Here is a 27947-nt window from a genome sequence, read left to right as displayed (position 1 = left end):
AGTTCACTTGCCCATTTCTTCAGTGGTTCATTAATTTTGGGAGAATTTAGTTTTTTGAATTCCCTATATATTCTGGTTATTAGTCCTTTGTCTGATGTGCAGCTGGCAACTATTTTCTCCCACTCTGTGGGTGGTCTCCTCAGTTTAGAGACCATTTCTTTTGTTGAGCAGAAGCTTCTTAGTTTTATGAAGTCCCATTTATCTATGCTATCTCTTAGTCGCTGAGCTTCTGGGGTTTCATTGAGAAAGTCCTTGCCTATACCTATTAGTTCCAAAGTATGTCCTACTCTTTCCTGTACCGACTTTAGAGTTTCTGTTAGGCAGTTTTCCTTCCTTTTCTATTTCATGGAACAGTTTAAAGTGGGTTGGTATCCATTCTTCTTTAAAGGTCTGATAGAATTCAGCCAAGAATCCATCAGGTCCTGGACTTTTCTTTTTGGGGAGGCTCTTGATTGCTGCTTCAATTTCATTTTGTGTTATAGATCTATTCAGATGATTAATGTCCTCTTGGTTCAGTTCTGGATGATCATAAGTATCTAGAAATCTGTCCATTTCTTCAAGATTTTCAAATTTATTTGAATATAGGTTCTCAAAGTAGTCTGTGATGATTTCCTGGACTTCCCTGGTGTTTGTTGTTATCTCCCCTTTTGCATTCCTGATTTTACTGATTTGGGTTTTTTCTCTCCTCGTTTTAGTCAGGTTTGCCAGGGGGTCTGTCGATCTTGTTTATTTTTTCAAAGAACCAACTTTTTGTTTTTTTAATTCTTTTTATGGTATTTTCGGTTTCTCTCTCATTGATTTCAGCTCTTATTTTTATTATTTCTCTCATTGTATTTGTTTTGGGATTTGCTTCTTCTTGTTTTTCTAGGGGTTTGAGATGTAACATTATGTCATTGATTTGAGATCTTTCAGTTTTTTTAATATATGCACTCATGGCTATAAACTTTCCTCTCAGGACTGCCTTTGCTGTGTCCCATAGGTTCTGGTAGGTTGTGTTTTCATTTTCATTGACTTCCAGGAACCTTTTAATTTCCTCTTTTATTTCATCAATGACCCATTGTTCATTAAGCAATGAGTTATTCAGTTTCCAGCTGTTTGCATGCTTTTTGTCTTTATTTTTGTTGTTGAGTTCTAGTTTTATTGCATTGTGATCAGATAGAATGCATGGTATAATTTCTATTTTCTTATATTTGCTGAGGCTTGCTTTGTGCCCTAGTATATGATCTACTTTGGAGAAGGTTCCATGGGCTGCTGAGAAGAATGTATATTGTGTAGAATTTGGATGAAATGTTCTGTAGATATCAAGTAGGTCCATTTGATCTATGGTATGTTTTAGATCTTGGATTTTTTTATTGACTTTTTGATGGATGATAGTGGAGTGTTAAAGTCTCCCCGGACCACTGTGTTGGAGTTCATATATGCTTTTAGGTCCTTCAGGGTATGTTTGATGAAATTGGCTGCGTTGACATTGGGTGCATATAGGTTGATAATTGTTATTTCCTTTTGGTCTATTTCCCCTTTTGTTAGTATGGAATGTCCTCCTTTATCTCATTTGATCAATGTAGGTTTGAAGTCTACTTTGTCAGAGAAAAGTATTGCTACTCCCATCTGTTTTGGAGGGCCATTGGCTTGGTAAATTTTCTTCTGGCCTTCATCCTAAGCCTATGCTTATTTCTATCGATTAGATGGGTCTCCTATAAGCAACAAATTGTTGGATCTTCCTTTTTAATCCAGTTTGTCAAACGGTGCCTTTTGATGGGGGAATTAAGTCCGTTAACATTAAGAGTTAGTATTGATAGGTATGTGGTGATTCCTGTCATTTTATTATCTTAGTTTTTTGAGGGTTGGATTGTGTGTAGATAAGTTGATGTTACTCTCTACTCTCTTGCCTTTTCTTATCCTGTGGTTTGGTATGGCTTGCCCTTTCATGGTTATGGTTGTTTTCATTTTCTGTGTGCAGAATCCTTTGAAGAATCTTTTGTTGTGGTGGCTTGGTAGTCATATATTGTCTTAGTTTCTGCTTATCATGGAAGACTTTTATTGATCCATCTATTTTGAATGATAGTTTTGCTGCATAGAGTATCCTGGGGTTTTAGTTATTTTCATTCAGTGCCTGGAAGAGCTCAACTCAAGCTCTTCTTGCTTTTAATGTCTCTGTTGAGAAGTCTGCTGTGATTTTGATGTGTTTACCTTTGTATGTTATTTAGTTTTTCTCTCTTACAGCCCTCAATATTCTTTCTCTAGTCTCTGTACTTGTTGTTTTAATGATAATATGTCATGGGGTAGTTCTATTTTGGTCGGGTCTGTTTGGAGTTCTGGAAGCCCCCTGTACCTGTATGGGCATAGTTTTCTCTAGATTTGGGAAATTTTCTGTAATTATTTTGTTGAATATATTACACATTCCTTTTGTTTGCACCTCTTCTCCTTCATTCAATGCCCATGATTCTCAGGTTTAGTCTTTTGATGGAGTCAGTAAGTTCTTGCATTTTCTTTTCACAGGTCTTGAGTTGTTTAATAGTTCTTTGGTTTTTCTTTTAATTACCATTTCATCTTCATGTTCTGAGATTCTGTCTTCTGTTTGTTCTATTCTGCTGGATTGGACTTCCATTTTGCTTTGCATTGCTGTTTCATTCTTTTTTCTGAGGTTTTCCATATCCTGAGTCTCTTCCTCTTTAATATTTTCTATTTTCACCCTGAGTTCATTTATCTCTTTATTGTGTTCTTTGTTTCACTTTGGTGGTTATACAGTGCTTCTATTGTTTCTTTTATTTCTTCTTGTGCTTTATCAAATTCTGCATTTTTTTTGTCTTAGAATTTCTTGAGTGTCTCCTGTACATTTTGGTTGACCATATCCAGTATCATCTCTATAAAATTCTCATTGATTACTTGCAGGATTTCTTCTTTCAGAGTGCTCTTGTGGCCTTTATTGGGTTCTTTGGCATAGTTTATCTTGTTTTGTTGGAGTCTGGATCTGGGTATCTGATTTCTTCATTTACCTCTGGTTCCTGTACTAATTTATTATTGGGGGGAAAATGGTTTCCCTTTTTTTTCTGTCTTCCCATAATTGCCCTTGCTACTGTTATTGTCCCTATACTGTGTGTAATTCAGTATTCTTTAGCTTGTAATAATAACAATGGTGATATCTAGAATGGAAAGGTGAGAGGAGAGGGAAAGCAAAGATGGTAAAGAAAAAGGGAAAACAAAACAAAACAAACAAAAAACCCCAACCAAACAAACGAACAAACAACAACAAAAAAAAACAGAGCCAAAGAAATAAACAGGGAGAGATAGTATACTAATCAACGGTAAGCTAAACAGCCATTAGAGATACAGAAAGAGGATAATAATAAAAAATTTTTAAAAAATCCATAAGTTCAAATGCAATAAAGTTTCAGTCTTAATAATTTTGGTGTTAGTCCTTCAGCAATCCAGTCCTAAAGACTTCTCAGTGTCTGAGAAGTAGTTCTGTCATTTTCTTATCAAAGGGGATAAAAGAAAAAAGAAAAAAAATTCCAAGTTCAAATGCAATACAATTTCAGTTAGTCCTTCAGCAACTGGTGGTGTTGTTTCATCAAAGGAAGAAATTTAAAAAAAAGCAGTCTGGAGACAGGTTTGTGAATGTCTACCTGAGGCTGTGGCTCACCTGCCTCCTACTGTCAGCCATCTGCTGCTGCGGGCTTTGTTTATTTAGAGTTCTCCTGGACACATGCCCCTTTTGTTTTCTCCAGTATGCAGCTCTGCCTGCCTGTTACAATCGCAGTCTGTTTTTTTCTTTTATTTAGACTTCGCATGGGGAGTGCCCCTCCCCCACTCTCCCATGGAGCGTGCCACACTTTAGCTGCTGTTGCAAGCCTTCCCCTCTCCAAGCACACTGGGGGAGGTGGCACCACAGCCACCTACTCTGGCCAGCATGTTTATTTACAGTTCACTGGAAAGTACCCCTCCCCCACTCTCCAGTGGAACCCTCCTCAGGACAGTCACTGTTACAAGCTTTCCCACTCTAAGGCTGCTGGGCAGGTGCCGCCACTCCTGGCTTCTCTGGCCGGCTTGTTTATCTACAGTTCCATGAGGGAGTGCCCCTCCCCCACTCTCTGGAGCTCAGGGTGCCCCGCCGTCTTTGCTACATTTCTCTTTTTTTTTTCAGCTACTTGTTCATTATTCAGCTTATTTTTTTCTCTTTTTTCCCTGGGTGGGGGTCAGTCTGTCCAGGGGGGCTATGCTGATCTGGCCCAGGGTTGTCTGTGGGAGTACCGCGTACCACTTAGTTCACCTGGTGGTCTGCTTCTCACAAGCAGGTTAGGCGCTGGTGTCTGGTGGCACGGGAGCCCTCCTGGTTTCTCCGTTTAATGTGGAGTGGGGATGCTATGTACGGGCTGGGGGTGTGGAGGTGTTGGAGTTTTGCCTCTTCTTGGTGGGTGGTTTTTCCTTCAAAGTGTATCTCCAGCATCTCTCCAAGATTTTACTTTAGGAAGCATGTTTTCTTGCTTCCTCCCTCTAGTCGCCATCTTGGAATCTCTCTTCCAGTATTAACTTTTTTGTGACCTTTTTACTAGGGATTTCTTTTTTTTTTTTTGGTCTTTTGTTGTTTTTGCATTAGGGACTTTTTATTTGGCATGTTGACCTGTCAATGTGTAACAAAGGTGCAAGGGACACAGGGAATAGTGCATTTGCTCTTTTGCAGCAATAGTTCTGGTTCCACCTGTCCTTCACACTACCTCTCTCATGTTACAATTACAGGGGCTTGTACTCTACTCCAGACCTACTAAATAAACAGAACACAACCAAGGCAAACAAATGACAAAAAGTCTGCCAAGGAATTGAAATTTTACTTTTAGATGATTCTATAGAGCACTGGCTCCTATACTTTGCTGCAGGCAATCACCAGGGAAGCTTTAAAAATTCTGAGGCCAGCATCATACTTGACCAACTTAATACTTTGTGGGTAGATGAGAGGTAAGCATCTATGTTTTAAAGATCCCTAGGTAGGGATAGGGCTGTAGTTAAGTGGTAGAGTACTCCCCTAGCTTGCATGAGGCCTCTGGGTTGGATCCCCAGAACTGCAAAATAAATAAACAAAATAAAACAAAACACAGATATAAAAACACTGGTTGCTTCTCTGTTTTTTTATAGTACTAGGGTTTGAACTCAGGGCTTTATGTTTGCTACACAGGCACTCCACTACCTGAGCCACTCTATCAATCCCTGAAATTAAAAAAAATGTACCAAATTTTAAAATAAATAAAATCCATACCTGATTTTTTAATGATGAAAGAATGTATCGTTTTTCATAATGGGAGATTGTTTTGTGAGTTTCTGGTGTATCACTAACCAGCCAGATCCATAAAATAAACCAAAGTATTCCAATTATACCTTAAAATAGAAAAATAATAGTTAAGTAAATTTAGAATGTATCAACAGCAATTTTTACATGACTTGAAAGAAAACTTAACTGTAAATTCAATGTAAAATGAGTTTCAATTTCAAGTTTCAATTCTTTAATGTGTAATTCCTAAACATTTTGAGAAAACAGCTTTTACCCACATGGCTCTGTCTATCAGGATCTACCAGACAAGTTTTTTTGGGGGACAGGGTCTTGTTGTACAGTCTCAGTCTCTTCAGTGCTGGGATCGTAGTCATGGACCACCAGACAAATCTTTTTGAAAATAAATTTCTACAATCTATATATTTCCATAAGTGTCTACTTTGTTTATTTGTTTTGATATCTCCTGACTTAGTAGTCAAATTTTTTTCAGTACAGGGGGAATTGAACTCAGGGTCTTGCACATGCTAGGCAAGCACTTTACCATTTGAGTCATGCTCCTGCTGTTATTTTGATGGTAGATGTATTTCCTGCATGAAATGTCTACGTGAAAATCTAATTTGTTCAGAATGTATCTTATCTTGCCAATGAATCTGAGAAATGTCCTCAGACTAAAATAAGGGCCAAGCATGAGCATCCCACCTGCTTTGATGAGAAGAAATATTTTCCAACACACATTTTTTTTATAGTACCCAACACAGTAACTTTTGGTAGTGTGGCATTTAATTCCAGAATTCAACAGCAGCTTCTACTAAGAAATAGTCTAAAACTAACATCAGGTGATAACTCAGGTAGATCCTTTTAACTATAGCAAATTGAAAAGCAGGTGTCAGTGATTTAGAACTTTGTGGTTTAGGAGATGATTACTTCAGCAAGTTGGAATAATGTATATATTTTAACTGATGATTAGACATATGTATATATGTCTTATTATATATTAAAATATATTAACTGATTATTACAGTTTGGATTTGTTATGCTATAAAACTTAGGTTCAAATTTTAACTTACCAAAAAAGTAGAAGACATAAGTCCAATTCACGTAGTAGCAAATGAGTCCAGAAAGAGGAAGTGAAATTACTGTTCCAAGCTGTGCTCCTAGAATAACACATAAGACTATAAATTTTCCAGAAAGATGAAAAAGAAGGGACAGGCATATTGCTTAAAAAGGATAGGGAGCAGCTGATAAAAGAATTACTATGAAAACCCATGACCAGGAGGTGTGGCTGAAGCAATAGAACACCTGTCTAGAAAGAACTACTAAGATCTGAAGGAGAACTAGGCACCAGTGGCTCATGCCTGCAATCCTAGTTACTCAGGAGGCAGAGATCAGGAGGATCACAGTTCAAAGCCAGCACGGGAAAATAGTTGGTGAGACCTGTCTCAAAAAATTCCATCACAAAAAAGGGTTGGTGGAGTGGCTCAAGGTGTAGGCCCTGAGTTCAAGCCCCAGTACAGAAAAAAGAAAAGAAAAAAAAATCTAAAGGAGTCACATTAGTCATATGTAAATATAAACACTTCTCCACTCTCTTAGTGGATCATTTTCTAGAAAACTGACAATATATAAACATCTATACATTAATGTAGTTACACCTTTGTAACTGACAGCTGTATTGATGGATCAGAAGGAGTCAATCAATAGGAAGATTCATGACAGTATGATATACCATTGGGGTGTGCTGGTGAATACTTGTAATGCTAGTGCTCAGGAGGCTGATGTAGGAGGATTGTAAATTCTGGGGCAACCTGGGACTCTGTCTCAGAAAAACCCAAAAATACGAGCTGGGCTCTGGTGGCTCATGACTGTAATGCTAAGCTGAGGTTTGAGGCCAGCCCCGGCAAATAGTTTGCAAGACCCTATCTCCAAAATAACCAGAGCAAAATTAAAGCGTTGCTCAAGTAGTATATTGCCTGCTTTGTAAGCATGAAGCCCTAAGTTAAAATCCCAGTCACTCACACACGCACACATGCACACACACGATATAGTAAACCACCCATGTGTTGGAAACTCGAGTGTCTGGGGAAAGGTTCAAAAATGTTCCGTAGGGCTAATAAGAAACTTGTTGAAATAAAAGTAAAGCTTTTTAGTTGCCTCAGAGTAGCACAAACAATTGTTTGATCCTGTCTCTCACTTGTAAAAACCTTTAATGTGATGCAGGCCTGGTGGCATTTGCCTGTAATGACACTTGGAACACTAAGGCAGGAGGATCATGAGTTCAACACCAGCCTGGGCTACACTGTAAGACCTACTCTCAAAAAAAAAAAATCACGAACAAAAATCATATGTTCTCCCTCATATGTGGACACTAGATCAAGGGCAAACACAACAAGGGGACTGGACTTTGAGCACATGATAAAAATGAGAGCACACAAGGGAGGGGTGAGGATAGGTAAGACACCTAAAAAACTAGATAGCATTTGTTGCCCTTAACGCAGAGAAACTAAAGCAGATACCTTAAAAGCAACTGAGGCCAATAGGAGAAGGGGACCAGGAACTAGAGAAAAGGTTAGATCAAAAAGAATTAACCTAGAAGGTAACACACACGCACAGGAAATTAATGTGAGTCAACTCCCTGTTTGGCTATCCTTATCTCAACCAGCAAAAACACTTGTTCCTTCCTATTATTGCTTATATTCTCTCTTCAACAAAATTAGAGATAAGGGCAAAATAGTTTCTGCTGGGTATTGAGGGGGTGGGGGGGAGAGAGGGGGGGTGGAGTGGGTGGTAAGGGAGGGGGTGGGGGCAGGGGAGAGAAATGACCCAAGCCTTGTATGCACATATAAATAATAAAACAATAAAAATAAAAAAAAATCATGAACAAAAGAAAAAAACACCAGCACCAAAAACCAAATAACTAAAGAAATAAAAACATACAAAAACAAAAGCAACCCCACCCCTAACTCTCCTAAAACAAAAATAAAAACAAACACCAGCAGAGATCAGAAGCCAACCTGGGCAAATAGACCCTATCTGGAAAATACTCAAGGCAAAAAAGGACTGGTGAGTGGCTCAAGTGGTAAAGTGCCTGCCTAGCAAGTATGAGGTGCTAAGCTCAAACCCCAGTACTGCCAAAGAAACAAAAATATCCCAAACCCTCTATGTTTCCCCATTGTATTTGGGATTGGGGGGGGGGTGAATGAAATCATCATCCCTTCCCATGGCCTGTAGGGTCTGATATGGCCTGGCTCTTGTCTATATCTCTAGCCTTATCTTATGCTATTAGCCTGTTTATTCACTATCTTCTAACCACCCTCAGTGCTTTTTCATTTCTTTGAACTCTTATATTATTTCCTTCCTAAGAGTCCTTGTACATGCTGTTCTTATTGGTTGGAATGTTCTTTTTTCTGCTCTTTGCATGCCTGGTTTGTTCTTATTGTTCAGATTTTAACCTAAAAGTCACCTAGACAGGTCTTGGTCAACCACTGTATTTAAAATTAGTCAGGTGGAGCCAGGCATAGTGGTTTATGCCTATAATCCAGCACTCAAGAGGCTGAGAAAGTAGGATTTCGAGATGAAGGCAAGCCAGGCTACATAGTGAGTTTCAGCTGGGCTACAACAGCTAGAGTCTGTCTCAAAAAAAGACCCCAAAATAAAACAAACAAAAATCCAGGTGGAAATTTTTCCATTCACTTAGTGCAAGAAGAGCTAGAGGTTCTTATGTTATTTGGTAAAATTATAATTCACATACAGAAAGCTCATGTTATCTTACTTAAGCTCAAAGTGATGACAAATAAATGCATAGAAAAAAATTCATGAAGAGAAGGATTGAGAGTCGTGATATGTTCATTATACAATCAAATTAGAAACCACAATTAAAGGACAAAATTTCTCAATTTTCCTGCTACTGGTCTTCTTTTTTTCTTCTTTTAATAGCATTCTATGCCATTTAAAAAGACAGCACACTTTGAAATAAATGATGGTAGATGGGTAAAATGATATTAGTTAACCAAGACACATTACTGTATATTTGAGGGGTAATAAAGTTATACCCCTCAAAAGTTTATTTTCCCCCAAAAGAGTCATCCAGTGTTGTACGATCCTGGCATGTAGGCACTTACTTTTCTCCCCACATTAGTGTACACACAATGCACTGTAGCAAAAATTTAATATAATGGTTATCTTACTCACATATGAAATGCTGAGAAGTGTGCTTCTTTCAAGAGGAGGAGCCCAAGGAGACCACATGGCATGCATAGCTGGAAATGTAACACCCTGGGAGGGGTGTGGAAAATATTTCTGATGAAATACAGGGTAGTTTTGCTAATGCTTAAAATTGGGTATTTTGTTAGGAAAGAAATTCCTGGATAAGAACCAAACCAGAATCAAATTCTAGCAAGTGAGATGTCTTTACAGTGTTAAATTAGTGTCAGTGTTAAGTGAAAACACCTTAGAATGAAACACTTTCAAAATCTGGATAAAGGTTCATGGACTTGTGGACTGGTTTGGGGACTATAAGGTAAGGGAAGGGTTACAATAAATCTGAAAGAATGTCCTGGGTGATGACACACAGGGATCACTCTCAAGGTTAATTTTATTCATTCTCTTTGTTAGTGATCTGGATGAAATGGGACTATTACCACTTTGTAATTTTTAAAAATACTGAGCTAATACTTTGGGATACTGGAGGATATTAAAATTAAATCAACAGGAAAAATGGTCCTTTTAGAAAAAAATGAATTCAATGAGAGTGTTCATAGTCCTTTCCTCCTAGTGATAATGAGCTCAGTAAATGCCAATTTCTGATATGGAGAGGTAATGGAACACGGACACCAGGAGGCCCATGGACACTTGGCAGAGCAGGAGATACACAAGAGAGGAAGAGAGAATGGGTTTTGGTAGATTCACGCATCAACAAATTCACACTTCTTGGCCACTCCCTAGCTGTATAACCTTAGAAAGACTAGCCGACCATCTTTCTTTTAATTGTTTGTACATTTATTCATATGTGCATACCTTGTTTGGGCCATCTCTCCCTAGTCAACCATCTAGAACTTCAGTTTCTTCAACTGTAAAAAAAGGGATAATGTTCTCTATCTTGCCTAACTATTATAAAGATAAAAGGTAGTTAGAATTATTACTAGCAGAGCTAAAACATGCTTTAATAATTTCTGCTGATTCTTTCAGAACAAAAAGGAATGGAGAAGTACCATGGGAGGCAGAGCTGATGTACGCTATCTATCCCCTGAGTAGTAATGCAAAAAGTATGCTGTAATGTTCAATTAGTTCCATAAACAGACAGGAAGCCAAAGTATGAGAATATATTAAGGAGATTTATTACTTGTTTTAAAGTTTTTTTGTGTTTTTGTTTTTCCTTGCAGTGCTGGATATTGAACCCAGGGCCTTGTACAAGCTAGGCAACCACTCCACCATGGAGCTATAGCCCAAGGTGAGATTGGCTACTTAGATCAAAGAAAATATACTATAAATAAATATATTTTATTTAGGTAAGAAAAAGGATAACCTAGTAATAGAGATAATTTTTATTTTGTAACGAAGAAGGGTTTAGTTATTAGACTACTATAATCTTACATCATTATGTAAAGGCCTGGCACAGGTGGCTCATACCTGTAATCCTAGCTATTCAGGAGGCATAGATAAGGAGGATCATGGTTCAAAGCCAGCCCAGGCAAGTAATTCATTAGACTCTAACTTGAAAATATTCAACACAAAAAAGGGCTGGCAGAGTGGTTCAAGTGGTGCAGCATCTGCCTAGCAAGTGTGAGGTCCTGAGTTCAAACTCCAGTACCACAAAAAAATTATTGTAAAGATAAAAACAGAATTATTAGTACTAATAGAAAAATGAGATGCAAAGATGATAAGGATAAAATAACACTCTGATAAATTACACAACTTTAAACAGTACTTGGAGATTTTCAAAGTACTTTAGCAACCTTTCTCCTATATAAGCTTTATATTTATCCTGTGACTGAGTATGGGGAGGTATTTTGGTCACAATTGTTTTTCTTTTTTGGCAGTACTGGGGATCACACCTAGGGCCTTGTGTATGCTAGGCAAATGCTCTACCACAGAGCTACAGTCCCAGCATTTTTTAATTTTTATTTTGAGACAGAGTCTAATTAGCTGCCCAGGCCAGCCTTGAACTCATTATGTAGTTCAGGCAGGTCTCAACTTTTGACCCTCCCACCTTAGCCTCCCAAGTAGCTGGCAATACAGACATGCTCCACCATGCCTAGATTTAATCCCAATTTTTACAATGATGGAAATGAGGATTAGAGGTTAGCTCTTACTCAAGGTTTTACTGTTAGATACAGTGGAGCTATTACTCCAACTCTGATTTTTCTGACACTATTTCAGAGTTCTTTCCAACACGAATCATACAGTGCTACCTAACATAACCTTCATGCTCCCTGCATGCCACTATTGTGTTTAAGTTAAAGAAATGCAAGACAGCACAATAAATCTATGCCTAGGTTTCAAAGGTAGATGTTCAAAGTTACAAAGGAAAAGAAATCATTATTTAAAGATGGAGGTATACAAAAGAGAAGTGGGAGGAAAAGAAAGATAGGAATTAAGAGTTGCTTAAGTGGGGCTTAGGGTATAGTTCAGAGGTAGAATGCATATTTAGTATTCTTAAGGCCCTAGGTATGATCCCTGCATCAAAACCAAAACAAACAAAAATAATTAAAAATGATCTATAGACATCTTAGGAGAGAAAAAGAGATGAAAATTAATAATAACAATTCTTACAGCAGAAAAGTCCAGAAGAATCATAGAACTAAATTGGGATAGTTATATAAAATCATAAATGATTTGTCTCTGTAAGTTAGAGGATCAGAAACAAGAAAAGAACAAATGATAAAGAGGAAGTTCCATGAATGACAACTAATTTAAAAGTAAAATAAAGCAATTCAACAACAAACTGTGTAAAGTGTGGTAAAATCAAATGGTTTATTTTCTCATCTCCTAAAGTATGAGCTATAGTCTCCCATGGAAAGTGTTTTCTCCAATCTTGAGTGTAGCTTCTAACTTTGGGGTGCTTCCACTTAGATGAGATGAGATGGCTTTATCTCAGGTTCTTTTCTAGCTAACTGTTGTTATAACTTGTTATTCAATGGTAATTTTGGTTCATATACACACCACAGACTGATGGTTTTAAGAAGAGGAGAACAAAAATATCAGGTAAAAAGTAAAACAAGAGACAAAAACTTTACCTCTCCTAGTCCTTCCAGTGCTGTAAGTACAATGAGAGCTATGACTCCCAGATCTGCAGCAATGGGCATGAACAGGGTGAAGACAGCAGTGCCGAGGATCCCAAACCCAAGGAGCAGTTTCCCACCTACTTTGCTGGCCATATATCCTCCAGGGATCTGTGTGATGATGTAGCCATAAGAAAAAGAACAAAGTATCCATCCTCAAGTTCCTGCATTCCCAGTGATACCTTTTACCCTGTAAAATGCAGGAAGAAAAAAAAATCTTTTAAGAGCTTGATTAAACAGTTCCTTTCTCTTACTGGCATGTAAGTACATATAAATGAAACGGTGAACTACGGTTGTGGATTGCAGTATATGCAAACATCTTAGTAGGTATGTGAGTCACTGCCATACAGATGTGCAGTTTTCTAGAAGTGAGTGGAAAAGAACTGAAAGTCATCAGCCAGGTGCAGTGGCTCGTGCCTATGGAAAGCAGATTATTGAGAGGATCACAGTTAGAGATCAAGCAGGGCAAAAGTTCACAAGACCCCATATCAACTCATGGATGGGCAAGGTAGTATGCATCTGTCATCCCAGCCAGGCAGGGAAGCACAAATAAGAGGGATTGTGGTGCAGGTCTGCCTGAGCATTAAACAAGACCTCATCTCAAAAACAACCAACAGAAACAAAACCTCAAACCAAAAAAGGGCTGAATGTGTGGCTCAAGTGGGAAAAACAACCAGCAGACACTGGTGGCTCACACCTGGAATCCTACCTACTCCAAGGTAGAAATCTGGAGGATCATGGTTTGAAGCCAGACCCAGGCAAATAGTTCTCGGGACCCTATGTTTAAAATACCCAACACAAAACAGGGCTGGCAGAGTGGCTCAAGTGGCAGAGTGCCTGCCTAGTAAGTGTGGGGCCCTGAGTTCAACCCTACAGTACTGCCAAAAAAAAAAAAAATAATTGAAAGTCATAAACTTCAAAAAGGCTTGCTATTTTATGAAACTAGACTAGTGGCTAAGCTATGGTGGCTTTGTAACAGCTCTGACCAAGAACACTCAAAAAAGAACCATGGGCTTAATCTAGGAAGCTATTAAACCAAGCTTTAAAGAAAGGCCTCGGTTTAACCCTATCTCTGTCACTTACTGAGTGTGTAATGTAGGAAGAAATAAATACAATAAGGTCTGATACACAGTGAGTATTCACTTAATGTTGGATGTTAGCATGCACAAATATACATAATACCTCCCCATTTCAGACCAACCACTTGAACAAGCACATGGGACACTTTATAGCAAGGATTTAAACTCAGCCATAAACTCCATGTGAGGAGACCTGCCTTTTAACTAGCGGCAGAAGACAGTAAGATAACAATGAGGGTTTAGTGACTCATCTGAATAGCTGATATCTTAATGAATGAAGCTGTATAACTAAGTCACTATGACCAGACCCACTCCAAGATTTCTTTTTACTGCCTATATGAGGCAGATGAAGACACATGGCTAGGTCAACAAATGTACTTGCCAAAGGGAAAGATACAAAGCAAGCCACTAATTACACAGTTTGCAGTTTATTTGTGGAATTTTTGATTTCATGAACTCGTCCAGCAGAACTACCCCTGAAGGAGGTGGGCTTTAGTGATATGTAACCAAATGTGCTATTCAGCAATATTATTAATGTTACATAAGGCAAAGGAAAACATTTAAAGTATGTAACACTCCATTCTAAACAAAGGATGATCACACATTTATCAATTCCACTATAATGTGAGGCAGAACAAATGACTGAAGATTAGGTTAAGCATGTATAAATGCTGGCAAAGAATGCCTTTAGAAACTGACCAGTTTTTATTTCCCATTCTGCAGCTAAGAGTACCCAAATTCCACTGCAACTGTAACCATGCAAGTGAAGCACAATAGCAACTAATAGTCCTTAGAAAATACTCAGCAGTATTTAAAGCAATCTTATTTTCTGCTATGCCAAACAACTTTTTCCACATTCTCTGCAAGTTTAGAAGAAACTGAGGAGCTACTTTTAACAGATCAAGGTGTTTGACTGCATGTCAGCAGCTATAGTTATAAGTTACTGTTCAACCAGTTCCTGGGGAAACACAAAAAGAATGTGACTCAGAGTACACATGGAAATAAGTGTTTTAGTTTCTGCTGGATGAAGGCAGATGTTTCAGTATTTTTACTTGGAAATATTTTAGGATTAAGTAAGATTGTTTGCTTAAAAAGTACCACCTACCGTTTGATTATGAAGACGAGTGCTCTGCACACTCCTTGGAAGTTCTCTTATCCATGGAAGTTGTATTTGAATCTACCATATCCTCTAATCCAATGCTCAGATTCACACGTAATGCATAGAGAACGAAGAAACCAAAAAATGATGAAATTGCTAAGTTGTAACGCGCAGAGTAGCACACTGGAGGTGAAATAAATATTGAGAGAAACTTTAATTAGAAGAGTAAATTACCTGATGTTGTCTAAATTATGAAAAAATCATTTTTAGAAGTACACTGATAAACTGATAGTCATGAATATTTTCTGAAATAGCCTGAGATTAAGTGTATTTGAAAAGATTTACCAAAAATAATTTGTTCCCTATATCTAGTTTTGATAAAAACTTAACACCTGAGAGCCCAAACTTTAGGACAGTCCATTAAAACACGGGAGTAATAGCTTTGTCAAATTTGCTCAGAAAAATCTCTGTTCCACATTCAAAGTGAACCACTAATCCCACTCAGCTGGCAAAGACAAGGCATGAAAAAAAATAGATAAGGGAGTTTAATGGTATCACTATTCCTAAAAACCTAACTAATTATTATTGGTAAGTACTTGAGTACTTACAATGAATGGCATATATACTATTGACTATGGGAAGTAGCCATCTCACTGTAAATGTAGCACAAGAAAATAAAAAGAAAAAAAAGAAATATTGAATAGGACACAAAACTCTTGATAAATTTCTTACCTTGAAGAATATTCTCAGAGGCTAGGTTTAAATCAGAAGCCATGATAATACTTAAGGCTCTCCTAACTTAAATGTATTTAAGAATCCATAAGAAAACGTACAGAATCTATGACAGTTGCAGATCTATGACAGTTGCTCAGTAGCTATCATGCTTAAAGGGCCCAAAGGTAAATAAGTGAATATACCAGAAGGCAGAGGAAGCTGGAGGAACCAATGAAACAAGGGACATGTGAGAGGATGAGTTTGACCCAGTCTTCACTTGAATTATATGCTTACACATGGATTTTCTTTCTGTGGTCAACACTGAATGTTTGATAAATATCTGTTTAAAAGCTGGGCATGGAAGGCTCAGATGTGAGGGTCACTTGAGTCCATGAGTATGAGAACAGTTTGGGCAATACAGAGAGACCCTGTCCCTTTAAAAGAAATCTGGGCTGGAGATATAGGTCCATGGTAGAGCATTTGCCTAGCATCTGGGAGGCGGGGGTTCATTGCTCAACACCACAAACAAAACAAAATGACAACAAAACAAAGAGTAGATAAATGTTGACATATGAACATCTGGACTGGGGTAGATAGAGCTCAGTAGTAGAGTACTTGCCTAACATGCACCAGGTCCTGGTTCAATCCCTAGCACCACAAAATAAACAAACCAAATATCCACTTATTTCACCAGGCGATGGTAAGTTAAAATTACATATGTAAAAACCCCATAAAATGCACATATGAAAACACCTATGCTCTTATTTGGTAATGACACTAACAGTTCATATAGAGCCATATGCTATTTGCGTGTGTACACTTCCCTCTGCTTCACAACTATTTCCAGTGACCTTAAACAAAAGTATATTTTTTCAGATACAAAGGTCTCGGCCCTGATTCAGATAGTCTGATTCAGATGGAAACTCAGACAATATTATAGCTGAGTATAAATTAATTCACTACAATCCCACTCATTTTCCTAAGAGCCTTCCCACACTTAACAATTGCAATCAATTTTTTTGTCTGTGCAAGTTAACAGAAAACTCTTCATTTGGTATTCTTGAATCCTTCTTTTCAGGAATAGAGCTATTAAAATTATGGTTAGATACAGATCTGTGAGAGCTGTATTTCTAATTTTTTTGGTGATACTGGGGTTTGAACTCAGGGCCTCATGCTTACTAAGCAGGCACTCTACCACTTGTGCCACTCTGACAGTCCAGAGCTCTATTTCTAAAGCTCCATTCATACTTTCTGTTATTTGAATTTATGCAAATTTGCTTTCCATTTCCATGAAATAGGCAGCTGTCCAGTTAAGGACAGTTTGGGGTCTAAAAGGCATGTTTTACAACATAGCACAGCACATTTTTTTTCTTTCTTTTCTTTTAGTGGTACTGGGGTTTGAATTCAGGGCTTCCAGCTTGCAAAGTAGGTACTCTACCACTTGAGTCACACCTCCACAGCACATTTTCTCTATCAATGCTTTGTCAGGCAATATTACATGGAAATCTTGATGGGGAAATTATAATCTTACCAAATTTGGGTAATTAAAATATGTTACTTCAAATAATTTAGAGCAAGAAAAATCCAGATTCATGCACTATATTTGCTTTGTCAAAGTAGTATTTAAAAAGCTCATTGTCTGCTTCAGTAGTGATTTTTGGTTTAAAAAGGTTATGGTTGCACATTCCTGTAATTCCAGCACTAGAGGCTAAGGAAGAAGGATCATGGTTTGGAGACTAGCTTGGGCTACATAGTGAGACCCTTCCTCCCCCCGCCCCAAAAAAAAGCTCATAGTTGCTTTGTAAAGTTTACTCAGGGGAAAAGTGTGAATGGGTGTGGGGGGATGTAGACTGAGGGAGATTGCTTAGGGGACTGTTGGACCTTTCCAAAGAAAGTAGGAGATGAAGATGACTTAAATGATGGTGAAAGCAGAGGTAATGGAGAGAAGTGGGTGGAGTTGAGGTAAGTTTAAATGCAGAATTAATAGGCCTCACCTAAAGGCTAGATATGACAGTAAGTAAAAGGAAGGAATGAAGTTACTAAATTCATTACTCTAAGTAACTTTATTTTCTGCCATTCTGACTTGCACTGTCATTATTGTATTTTATTCTTTTTGCAGTTACCTTCCTTTTCTGTATGTTATTAGTTTCCCCTCAAGGGATGCTTGATTTGGACTATGGTATACTTTATCATGTGAGTACATGTGGGGCTGCAAGCTTGGGAAGTGAAAGGTGAGAAAAATGGTTTCAAATTACTAAAAAATCTGACCTGAGCCAGGCGCTTGATGGCTCATGCCTATAATCCTAGCTACTCAGGAGGCAGAGATTAGGAAGATCATAGTTAGAAGACAGCCTGAGCAAATAGTTTGTGAGATCCTATCTCAAAAAAAAAACCACAACCCATGGCTGGTGGAGTGGCTCAAGGTGAAGACCCTCAATTCAGGCCTTCATATATACATGTATAACATGAGTTTGGGATGGGAAAGACTTTTGGAGGAGGAATATTTGACTGAGTATTCCTCTATGAGCAGGAAGGAAGTTGCCAGGCAGTTCAGAGGAAGAAGAGCAACCCAAGCAAAATAGGGGCAGGGGAGCAAAGGAGAATGATGGAGGGGGTGAATGTAACTAAGATATATTGTAAGCACTTTTGTAAATGCTACAATGTACCCTCAGTACAATAATAATATGGTAATAAAGAATTGAAAAAGGAAGCATGGAAATGAGAAAGGTGGTCAGAGGGAGAGCAGGAAATCCTATAGGATCTGAGGTGGCAGTACTAGGAACTGCAGCAACTCTGAGAACTAATGCTATTGAGTGAGACAGCTGGTATGGAGTTTACTAACAAAAAATAATAGCTAATATTTGTTGAGTACTTACTATGTGCTTGGTACCAGACAAGAATTTTGCCAGTATTATGGGCATTATAAAGATGAACTGAGTTAGTAAATACTTAAAACACTGCTTAGTACATTACTTTTTCTAGATATTAGAAGTTGAGGTAGGAATCATAGTTACTTCTCATTTGTGAGAAGTTAGGATTTGTGGGGCATGAGGCTCCCAGTGAAACAGGATTGCTAAGTGGGGAGTGGGAGCACCTGCCCTGTGTTAACTTCAAGCACTGCTCATCCATGCTACGGGAGGTGCTGAGACATCAGAGAGCTAGCACTGAGATAGATGGGATGATACAGTAGAGGGCAAGGGAATTTAGAGATTGGCAAGGAGATAAAGTGTCAGATTCTGATTCTAAACCAAGAAGAAAGTAAAATAGAGAGGGCTAATAGTTTAGGAAAATACATACTGGAATATAAAAGTTCTATGAGGCTTCTGTTCTGTGATGTTCACTGCTATGTATTCCCAGCGCCTAGAGCCGTGTCTGGTAGAACTGGTATGCTTGTGGCTTTGAATGTAAACTCTTCCTTCTACTAAAAGAAGAGTAGGGCAAGTACCCTAAACTAAAACCAGTGGAAACAAAGCACAGGATGCATGCAAGTTTCTGTATTTATAAGCCAGAAAATCACAAATAATCACAAATTCCAGCAGAGTGTGACCATGAAGAATGGGACCCTCCTTTTTCAGTACTAAGTTCTCTGAGGAATACAAACAGCAAATGGTCTGTGATGATGATGATAAAAACTAACATGTGCCAAACTCTATTCTAAGCCCTTTCTACTAGTTCATTTTAATTCTCACAATAACTTTATATTAAAGTATATTACTTTTCCTGATTTATAGATAAAGGAAGCACAGAGAGGTTAGTTGACATGGCAACACTCACACAGCTAGTTAGTGGAGTTGGGACTGAAAATTAGGCACTCAGCTCTCAGATCTATGCTGTTTTGTAAACACAAGTAATGTATTAGAACCCCTAAAGCTGACTTCTTGTATCATGAGTGAGCACATCATTGGTGCAACAGAATTTTGAACTGATACAAATAATCAATCAATAATCAAATACAAGAGATATCCCACTTATATACAAGCAAGCCTTCAACTGATGGAAACTATGATGAACGAATTTTTATGTATAGCAGGAAAAACTTTGCTTTTATTTAATACCCTCCATTTCCCATATCTAAATTAGGAAGAAAAACCTGCAGACTTACTGTTATCAGTACTGAGCCACCCTTCTCCCATTGTTTTGGTGTGCATCTTTGAATTTCCTCAGGCTCAATGAAAGCAGGTGCTTCATTGACAGGAGTGACAGAGCTGGGTACTGAGAATTCTGTCATATCAAACTGAGAGGTATTAATTCTTAACAGTAAAGAAACATATCCTAACTTTAGCTCTGTTAATAAAAAAACACTTTTCATAATTTAAAATCATGTCCCATTACTTATGGTCAGGTAGAAGTGGAATATTTTCAAATTTGCGAAGGATCAAGTAAAAATGATAAAGCATTTTTCAAATAGAAATTTCTTTCCTTTTCTTTCTTTCTTTCTTTTTTTTTTTTGCAGTACTGTGGTTTGAACTCAGGGCTTACACCTTGAGCCACTCCACCAACCCTTTTTTTTGTGTGTTTTTTTTTTTCAAGATAGGATCTCACAAACTATTTCTCCAGGCTGGCTTTGAACTTTGATCCTTCCAATCTCTGACTCCTGAGTAAATAAGATTACAGGTGAAGCCATTGAAACTGATGGACAGACTGCCGGAGGTCCCAAAAGGTGATAATTGGGTGGAGACATTTCTCCTTCCTAGGAATCTTCCCTTTGCACCTGAGAGACATCTCTGCCCTCGGGCAACAAAAAAGGTTATAAAAACCCAATTTTCAACCTGACTGACAGGACCACGGGTTTGCGGTTCCCCCTGCATGCCCCCATGCAGCCTTTCTCTTCTCTACAAATAAAGTCTTTCTGCCCTCTGCTGCTGGAGTCTGGCTGTGCTTTCATTTCAGAGTGTACCCAAGAACCCTGAACACCTGAAAATTCCTGTGTGTCTTCTGTGCATCATATTTGGTGACCATAGAGGGACACTTCTTCACCTGAGGTTGGTACAGGTTGCACCAAACTGGAGGGGACTGCCTAGGAAATGGTTGTGATCGTCTGGCATGCCGATGGAGTCTGTCTTATAGCAGAGCACCAACCCATCCCCCCGCCTTAGCTATGGTGGAACTCTCAAGCTGACTCACTGTCTCTCTTTCTCTCTCTCTCTCTTTCTCCTCTCTCTTTCCCTCTCTCTCTCATTAAGGAGGGTTTCTCCCTTGGGAACCTGAGGAAAAGCCCTAAGCCTTCTACAGCTGCAAGGCAGGCAACCCGAGAAATCAGAGTCCAGCTGGGGGGCTTATACCAGACTGCCAATGCTACAGGGGCACAGCTAAAACCTCAGTGCACCCAGGCTTTTTTCCTCTTAACTCTTGGCTCCCTCCCTCCTTAAACTCTCTCCCTTTCAAGATCTGACCTGCTTATGAAAATGTCTGAAAACAGCTGGTAGAAAGGAAAGTTTCTCTTCAAGGTATAAGGGTGCTCTGACCTGGGCAACTCCCCGGTGACACCTGAAGGCTGAAGATTCAACTTCCTGACCCACCCTGAGGCTCCAAAGGTGGCTAAGTATCGGAACCCCTCCAGCCATGTCTGGGGCAAACAGACAATCTGATCTCTACACTTTCTTCACGGTTCCCACGCCCAAGTTTGGAGGTCACCCCTCGCTTCCAGTGCTCCAGTATTGCCTCTGCCAGGATTGACCTAGATAGCAGTGATGACCAATAATCCCTGATGGTTGAGCCTGGAAACTCTCCTTCACCCAATCCTCAGCTTCTTCTTCCTCTTCCCTTTTAGATCAGGATGAGTGGTCTCCCCACTTTGACCTAAATAGCAGTGGGCTTCCGTCTTCAGCTGAGTCCGGGAGAGATCCCTACATCCCCCATGACAGACACCAGAAAGTGCTGCTCTCTAACTTGGGCTTATCTGGCTAAGCAGGTTCCATAGTCTGCCCTGGGGCGGGGGGGGGAACCAGTTAAAGGGATAGAGACCTCAAAGGTCTTCTATGATTTTTGTCCCTTACTACAGGAAAACACAAAACAAAACAAAACAATGCCTTCAGATGCTTCCTCTCTTTTCATAGAAAATATATATGTCTCATAGGAGATATAGAGGGACAAAGTCTACCTCTTCAGGAGTCCCCGTCCATGCCTCTGCAGGGGTCCTCTCTCTGGCCATGTAAGCCCTCTTGGTTACTTTGATAAGAGTTGTTTTAGAATTAAAAGCCTTCAGCTGGTAGAGGAGAACCACGTACCTGGGTCACAAGGCAAACAGGCAAGTCAAAATGAATAGATAAAAAATTGATCAGAGGGCACTCTGGTGGGGTGGTTGCAGCCGGACTTACCTGTCTTCCCCATGACCTTAGCCACAGGTGGCAGGGGCAGGAGAGCAAGGGAGAGAGGGACACCGTCTCCCATGTAGAGTTTCTCCTCACCTGAGGACGCCTAGGTAAAAGGAGAAAACCTCTGTTAATGTGATCAATTTTCCCTAGCTTCCCTTTTTAGATGGGGAATCAGGCTTAAAGGATCCTGGAAGGATTCCTCCTTGCCTGCTTACTAAAACACTGGAAAGACCTTCATCCAGAAAGTCTTCAGCCAAAACAACTCAAGTTTTTCTGAACACAGGCCTGGCCACAGTATCCTCTGGGAGATGGGGAAAGATGGCCAGAAGGAGGGAGATTAATTATAATACTATTCTTCAATTAGATATGTTCTGTAAAAAGGAGGGAAAGTGGACTCAAGTCCCATATATTCAACTTTTCTTTCACCTAAGAGACCACCCAAAATGGCTGAGCAAATGCAGGCTGGATACCTAGACCATGGTGACCCTTTCCAAAAAGCCCCCAAACTTTCTTGAGGAACCAGAACCAAAAAAACCCATCTAATGCCCAAGGGCCCCCAATAATGACATTCTTCTCTGGAGGAACAGCCAGTACTAGATCAGGCAGCTACAGCTGGGGATGATTATCACTTATATAAATGTAGCCCTGTAGCCCTATCTCAGACTGGGCCCTCACAGGAGGAGGAGGGGGAGGGAGAAGAAAGACAAAGACATTGGATACCTAAAAGGGAACCCTGATTCCCAGTTCCAACAGGAGATCAGGCAGTACCTAGGTATGATCCTAAGTGGGACCCTGAAAAGGACAAGGATGAATGGAGCTGTAATCATTTCATCCACTGCATTCTTGGGGAACTAAGAGAGCCAAGGTAAAACCCCTTAATTACTCCCAAGTCACAGCTGTGCAGCAAGGACCCGTAGAAACCCCATAGCTTTCCTACAGAGACTTAAGGATGTTTACAAGAGCATATCAACATTGTATCAGAGTCACAGGAAGAGGAAATCATCCTAAAAGATAAATTTCTAACACAGCCCCAGATATCCATAGAAAGCTTCAACTGGAGCCAGCATTTCAGCTATTCCTTTCTCTCCTGACCCAGGTCCTCCAAGAAAATTACTGTTTGAGGCCTATCAGGCCAGCTCCTAGAGCATTATTTCACTAAACCTCTAGCCTGCTCCTGGGGAGATTTCCACTGCTGTCATTCCTTTTAAATTGTCTCAGAAATCCCTACTCCTCTGCTAGGGCAAGACCTTCTAACTTGGGGGTGTAGCTCCTTTTATCCCCAGGAGAGTACTTTTGGTTGCCCCGATAGAGGAACAGGAGACCCCCCCCCACAGTGTGGACAGACAGACATACGGTGGGATGGGCACGAACAGTGTTCCCAGTCCTAATTCATCTGAAGGATCCCTCTTGGTTTCCCCATCAAAAACAATACCCTTTAAGACCAGAAGTTAAGGAGGGACTAATTCCCATAATCAAAGACTTAAAAAGATGGGGCCTGCAAGTAGAATGCTTCAGCCCATACAATACTCCTATTCTTGGTTTCAGGAAGGGACATAACAAATGGAGGCTAGTCCAAGATCTCTGCCTGATCAACAAAGCAGTAGTGCCTCTCCACCCTGTAGTTCCAAATCCCTATACACTTTTAGCCCAAATACCTCCAGGTACTGCTTACTACTCTGTCCTGGACTTAAAGGACACCTTCTTTTGCATTCCCTTACATCCTAAAAGTCAATCTATCTTTGCCTTTGAGGACCCCTCAGGAAAGTCTGGACAGGTCACCTGGACTGTCCTCCCCCAGAGATTCAGAGACAGCCCCCACCTCTTTGGGTTGGCTCTAACCCAAGACTTGGCAGAGTGGCAATATCCACAAGCTCCTCTGCTACAATATGTAGATGACCTCCTCCTCTGTGAATTGACTGAGCCTGTCACTTCACGAGCCACTGAATCCTTACTAAACTTCCTAGCAGACAGAGAATAAATAATCTCTAAAGAAAAAGCCCAATTGGGTCAGTACAGGATTACATATTTAGGTCTTTATATCAAATCCCTAAGGAAACAAAAAAGGATCCCCCCAGCCCTTTATTATTTGGGATGACAAATAAGAAAATACATTCCACCAGTTAAAAAAGGCCTTTATGACAGCTCCAGCCCTGGGTCTCCCGGTTCAGGAGAAGTTTCAATTATATGTCTATGAAAAGGAAGGACTGACCCTGGAAGTGGTGACTCAGCTCCGGGACATCACTCCCCAGCCAGTGGGCTACTTAAGCAAAGAATCAGATCAGATAGCCAAGGGATGGCCAGGATGTCTTCCAGCAGTTGCTACAGTTAGCCTTCTCGTGCCTAAAGATGAAAAACTGATGCTAAGCCAGCTCCTGCCACTTTACACCCCACATGACCTAGTGAGAATTTTAAACTCAAAAGGGAAGTTACTCTAATAGTTTTCAGCATGGATTGCAGCTGTAGCTGGAATCAGCTATGGGGTGACTGTGAATCATGTAACTGTAAAAAAACCTAATCAAAGTAGTAGAGAGCACCTCAGACCAGGTACGCCTTGACATTAAGGACATATGAAGGTCTTTATTGTCTCTTGCCTGGTCCTAGATTTTGTTTTGGCTAAACAAGACCAATATGCTATTGCCAATACCTCCTATTGCACATAAATAAACACTTTAGGCATCCTAGAGGAACCTGCAGACTACATTCTCCAACAGGGTAAGTGGCTGCGAGAACAGTCTCTCAAAACTCAGGATTCTACATAGGTATGGAACCAAATAAAATCCTGGCTCCCCTCCAGGATTGGTTCCTACCTGTTCTGGGGCCTATAGTTGCCATTATTCTCTTGCTTGTGTTTGGGCCTTGCATTTTAAACTTATGTGACAAGTTTCTTGCCTCTCGCCTAGAATCCATCAAACTACAGATGCTCCTGATGAACATGAAAATGACCTACTATCTCGGTCCCCTTGATAATCCTTCTCATGGTCAGCCCTGATGCTGCGGGCCCCTTCATCGCCCCCTGTCAGCAGGAAGCAGTCACTGAATAGACTTATCCCTGTCCCTAAGAGCAGTTAGGGTGATCACTGAGAGAGGGGAATTAAAGGACTAACTGCAGGAGGTCCTAAAAGGTGGTAATTGGTCAAGGAGACACCTCTCCTTCCCAGGAAACTTGTTTGTTTGCACCTGACACACATCTCAGTCCTCAGGCAATAAAAAAGGCTGTAAAAACCCAATCCCCAAGCTGACCCACAGGATCACCAGTTTCTGGGTCCCCCTTCATGCCCCCATGAAGCCTTTCTCTTCTCTATGAATAAAATCTTTCCGACCTCTGCTGCTTTCATTCTCAGAATGGACCCAAGAACCCTGAAATTCCTGCCTGTCTTCTGTGCATCAGAACCTGGATCTCAAGTAGAAATTTCTTGAATGTAACATACATGTAGCACTATGTGTCCAGGAAGGAGGTTAGGACTAAAATCCAAGGGACCTTGGAGTCTAGTCTCTACCACTGTGTGCAAGCTTCTGCAACTGACTAAGCCTATTTGGCCCTCACTGCTGGCATAAAAATGACACTATGCTAAGTGGGAGCCTTGGGTCTTTTTACAGCTATAAAATTTTATGGTTAGGACATTTCCTCGGCCTTTCTCTTCAGAAAAAGAAAACAATATGCTTAGGCACAGATAAGGTACAGCTGATTTCCTACTGGCATGTTCCAGAAACACACACACCCCTAAATATGTTTTGTTTTGGAGACAGTGTCTCACTATGTAGCCTAGGCTGGCTTGGAACTCATCCTCCTGCCTCAAGCCTCATAAATGCTGGGATTACATGCCTGGCTTCTTTTCTTTCAACTTTATCAAAGTATAATGAAAGTGACTAATGTTTAATCCAATCAAGATCAGGATGTAAAACTTTCATATCATCCCCCAAAGTACCTCAGTGCTTTTTTGTAGATTCCCTCCTGCCCACAGCTTCTAGGCAATCACTGATTTGCACTATGTTATTACATATTAGTTTTACTTGTCCTAAAACTCCATATCGATGAGATCACATACTAAAATGGTGACTTCTTTTGCTCAGCATGTTTTTGAAGTGTATTCATGTTATGTGGATCAGTTTTTTGTCCCTTTCTATTACTGAGTAGTATTGCATTCTACGGATACACAATTTGTTTATCCATTCACCAACCAACTAAGTTGTAGTTATTTCAGCTCTTTGTCAGCACTGATTTGAATTTTAGCCATTCTAGGAGTATATAATGGCCCACTGTGGTTTCAATATGCATTTTCTGACAATGAATGATGTTTGACATTTGAGCTAAATTTTGACCACATATGTATTCCAATTGCAACTGAGTACAGTAGTCTCTATTAACGCATTTGGACTATTTTACAAAGTAAGATTATATCAGTGTCTGTCTGTCCCTTGTCCTTCCCTCTCCCACGGTAATGGGCTTTGAAACCAGGGTCTCACCCTTGCTAGGCAGGCACTCTACCACTTCAGTCACTTGGCCAACTAATTTTAACAGCATAAGCCACATCAGTTTATGGAACTAAGATTTTTGGATAAAATGTTACTTTGATATAATATTTCTCTTCAACCTTGACTAAAATAAGCTCTCACATGCCAGATGGAAAAATAATGTTGCCACATCTACTGCCACCGTCTGGTAATGTTAAAAACAAATAAAAAGGAGAGACCTTGGTCAACAAAAGTTCTATTTCCAATTTAATTATTTGTCATGCACGCCTTTGATACTATGGAATGCATGCAATCAAATTTGCTCTTTAGGTTTTTTTTTATTATTACTTTTTAAGAAGCTACATTACAAAAGTATCAAATAGCAAATCCTGTAGTTTCTCTAGATTCTGGGATGATACTTTTTGAAGTACTTCCCTTTCAATTTGTTACAACTTTGGCCAATTACCATAGAGCTCGATAAATACCCTATGTTGACGATAACCGAACTGTTTCCTAATAGAAATCGTACACGGAAAAACCCTGAAAAGTCTGCGATCTTTTGTGTCTTTCAGCACAATGGCAGATGTTCGCTGGGTTATGCAATGACTACTCCGCACACCCACAAATGTTGACCCTATGCTTTTTCATCTGTCCTCCCCGCCCGGGAGCCACCAGATCACATGCTTGCTGATGTGCAGCTGCGGAAACCTGGCGGTCGCAGGGAAGGGAGCCAGAGGCTCTGTCTGGCCTCGGCTCATTGATTTGCAGGTCCCTCCCAGGTGGTTCTTCCCTGGGTGGGCACTACCGCGGGCGGGCCCCGTGGGGCTGCACCTGCACCTGCACCTGCCGGGGTTCCGCCCGAGGGCGTCCCTGCACCGGACAGGCCGGTCGGGCTGGTCCCTGAATGGGCTTCCCCTCCGCTGAGCCCCCTTGCGCCTGACAGCTCCCGCCGGCCCGCCAGGATGTCGGTACCCTGGATGGGACACACCTGCGCCGGTACCACCGCCCGTCCCGGGAGTGTCGCCGGCCCACCGCCCCTCGATTGTCCCGCCGCTCACCGGCTTCGGCTTCCAGGCGCCGTGCAGGAGCGGGGTGCTGTCCGTGTTCTCGTCCTCATCATTCACAGCCGGACCCCGAGCCGTGGGCCTCACGATGCCTGCCACAGCTGAGGTGCTGGCGACTCTGCAAGGAGGAGCGCTCGGGCCCACAGCCCAGGCCCTGGGGCCGCGCTGGCCCGGAGGGGCCGGGGCGCGGGCGTTGGCCCCGCCCCCGCCCCGTCTTGTCACCGAGGCCCGGCCCAGAGCCGGCCTTGCCTACTGCGTCCCCCACCATCTTAGGTTCCGGCAGCGCCGGCCTAGGTCTGGGCGGGGAAAGCAAGGTTCCGGAGTTCCGGTCTGGTGGGCGGGGCCGGCGTGGCCGCGGGTGCTCTTGGGAACGTCCCGCCGCCGACCGTCGTAAAGCGCGAGGCCGCGCTGGAGGAGCTGGGTGACTCGAAGCCTGGGTCTTGCACGGCGATTCGAGTCTCTAAGTAAGACTAGGGAAGTGGTGCGCGCTTGACGCTCAGTTGTCAGTCGCCAAATTGATGGGAATATTAGCAACCTTTGTGCCGTTTACCCCGTGACTGCAGGTCTTTCCTAAAATAGCTTTTGAGGTAGAACAACTGCAAATGGAAATAATAGAGTCCAGTGAAATGGCTGATTCTCTAGGGGAAAACAGCCCGATATAGGGGTGGCCCGTGGTTCAGCCTGTCTA

General features: G+C 40.7%; 2 protein-coding genes across 4 annotated transcripts in view; one reads left to right on the top strand and one right to left on the bottom strand.

Annotated features, from left to right (window-relative positions):
* Window positions 1–27394, bottom strand: part of LOC141410440 (sialin-like) — a 345752-nt gene extending 318358 nt beyond the window's left edge. The window contains 6 exon segments of the mRNA XM_074066975.1: window positions 5252–5370; window positions 6331–6417; window positions 12493–12727; window positions 14722–14898; window positions 21747–21846; window positions 27254–27394. Of these exon segments, the coding sequence (XP_073923076.1) occupies window positions 5252–5370; window positions 6331–6417; window positions 12493–12691 (405 nt within the window). The 5' untranslated portion in view covers window positions 12692–12727; window positions 14722–14898; window positions 21747–21846; window positions 27254–27394.
* The window catches only part of LOC109676133 (CD109 antigen-like), a 30296-nt gene continuing 29696 nt past the window's right edge, over window positions 27348–27947 (top strand). The window contains exon 1 of one of the 3 annotated variants that reach the window (XM_074068303.1): window positions 27348–27723. In XM_074068303.1, the coding sequence (XP_073924404.1) occupies window positions 27348–27653 (306 nt within the window). In that variant the 3' untranslated portion in view covers window positions 27654–27723. Of the gene's footprint in view, window positions 27847–27947 lie in introns of all 3 variants that reach the window. The other 2 variants (XM_074068302.1, XR_012446211.1) reach the window with 2 other exon arrangements.

Source organism: Castor canadensis, chromosome 3 (genome assembly GCF_047511655.1).
Source record: "Castor canadensis chromosome 3, mCasCan1.hap1v2, whole genome shotgun sequence".
Classification (NCBI taxonomy): domain Eukaryota; kingdom Metazoa; phylum Chordata; class Mammalia; order Rodentia; family Castoridae; genus Castor; species Castor canadensis.
The sequence above is the reverse complement of the archived record's forward strand: the minus strand, read 5'-3'. Positions and strand labels throughout refer to the sequence as shown.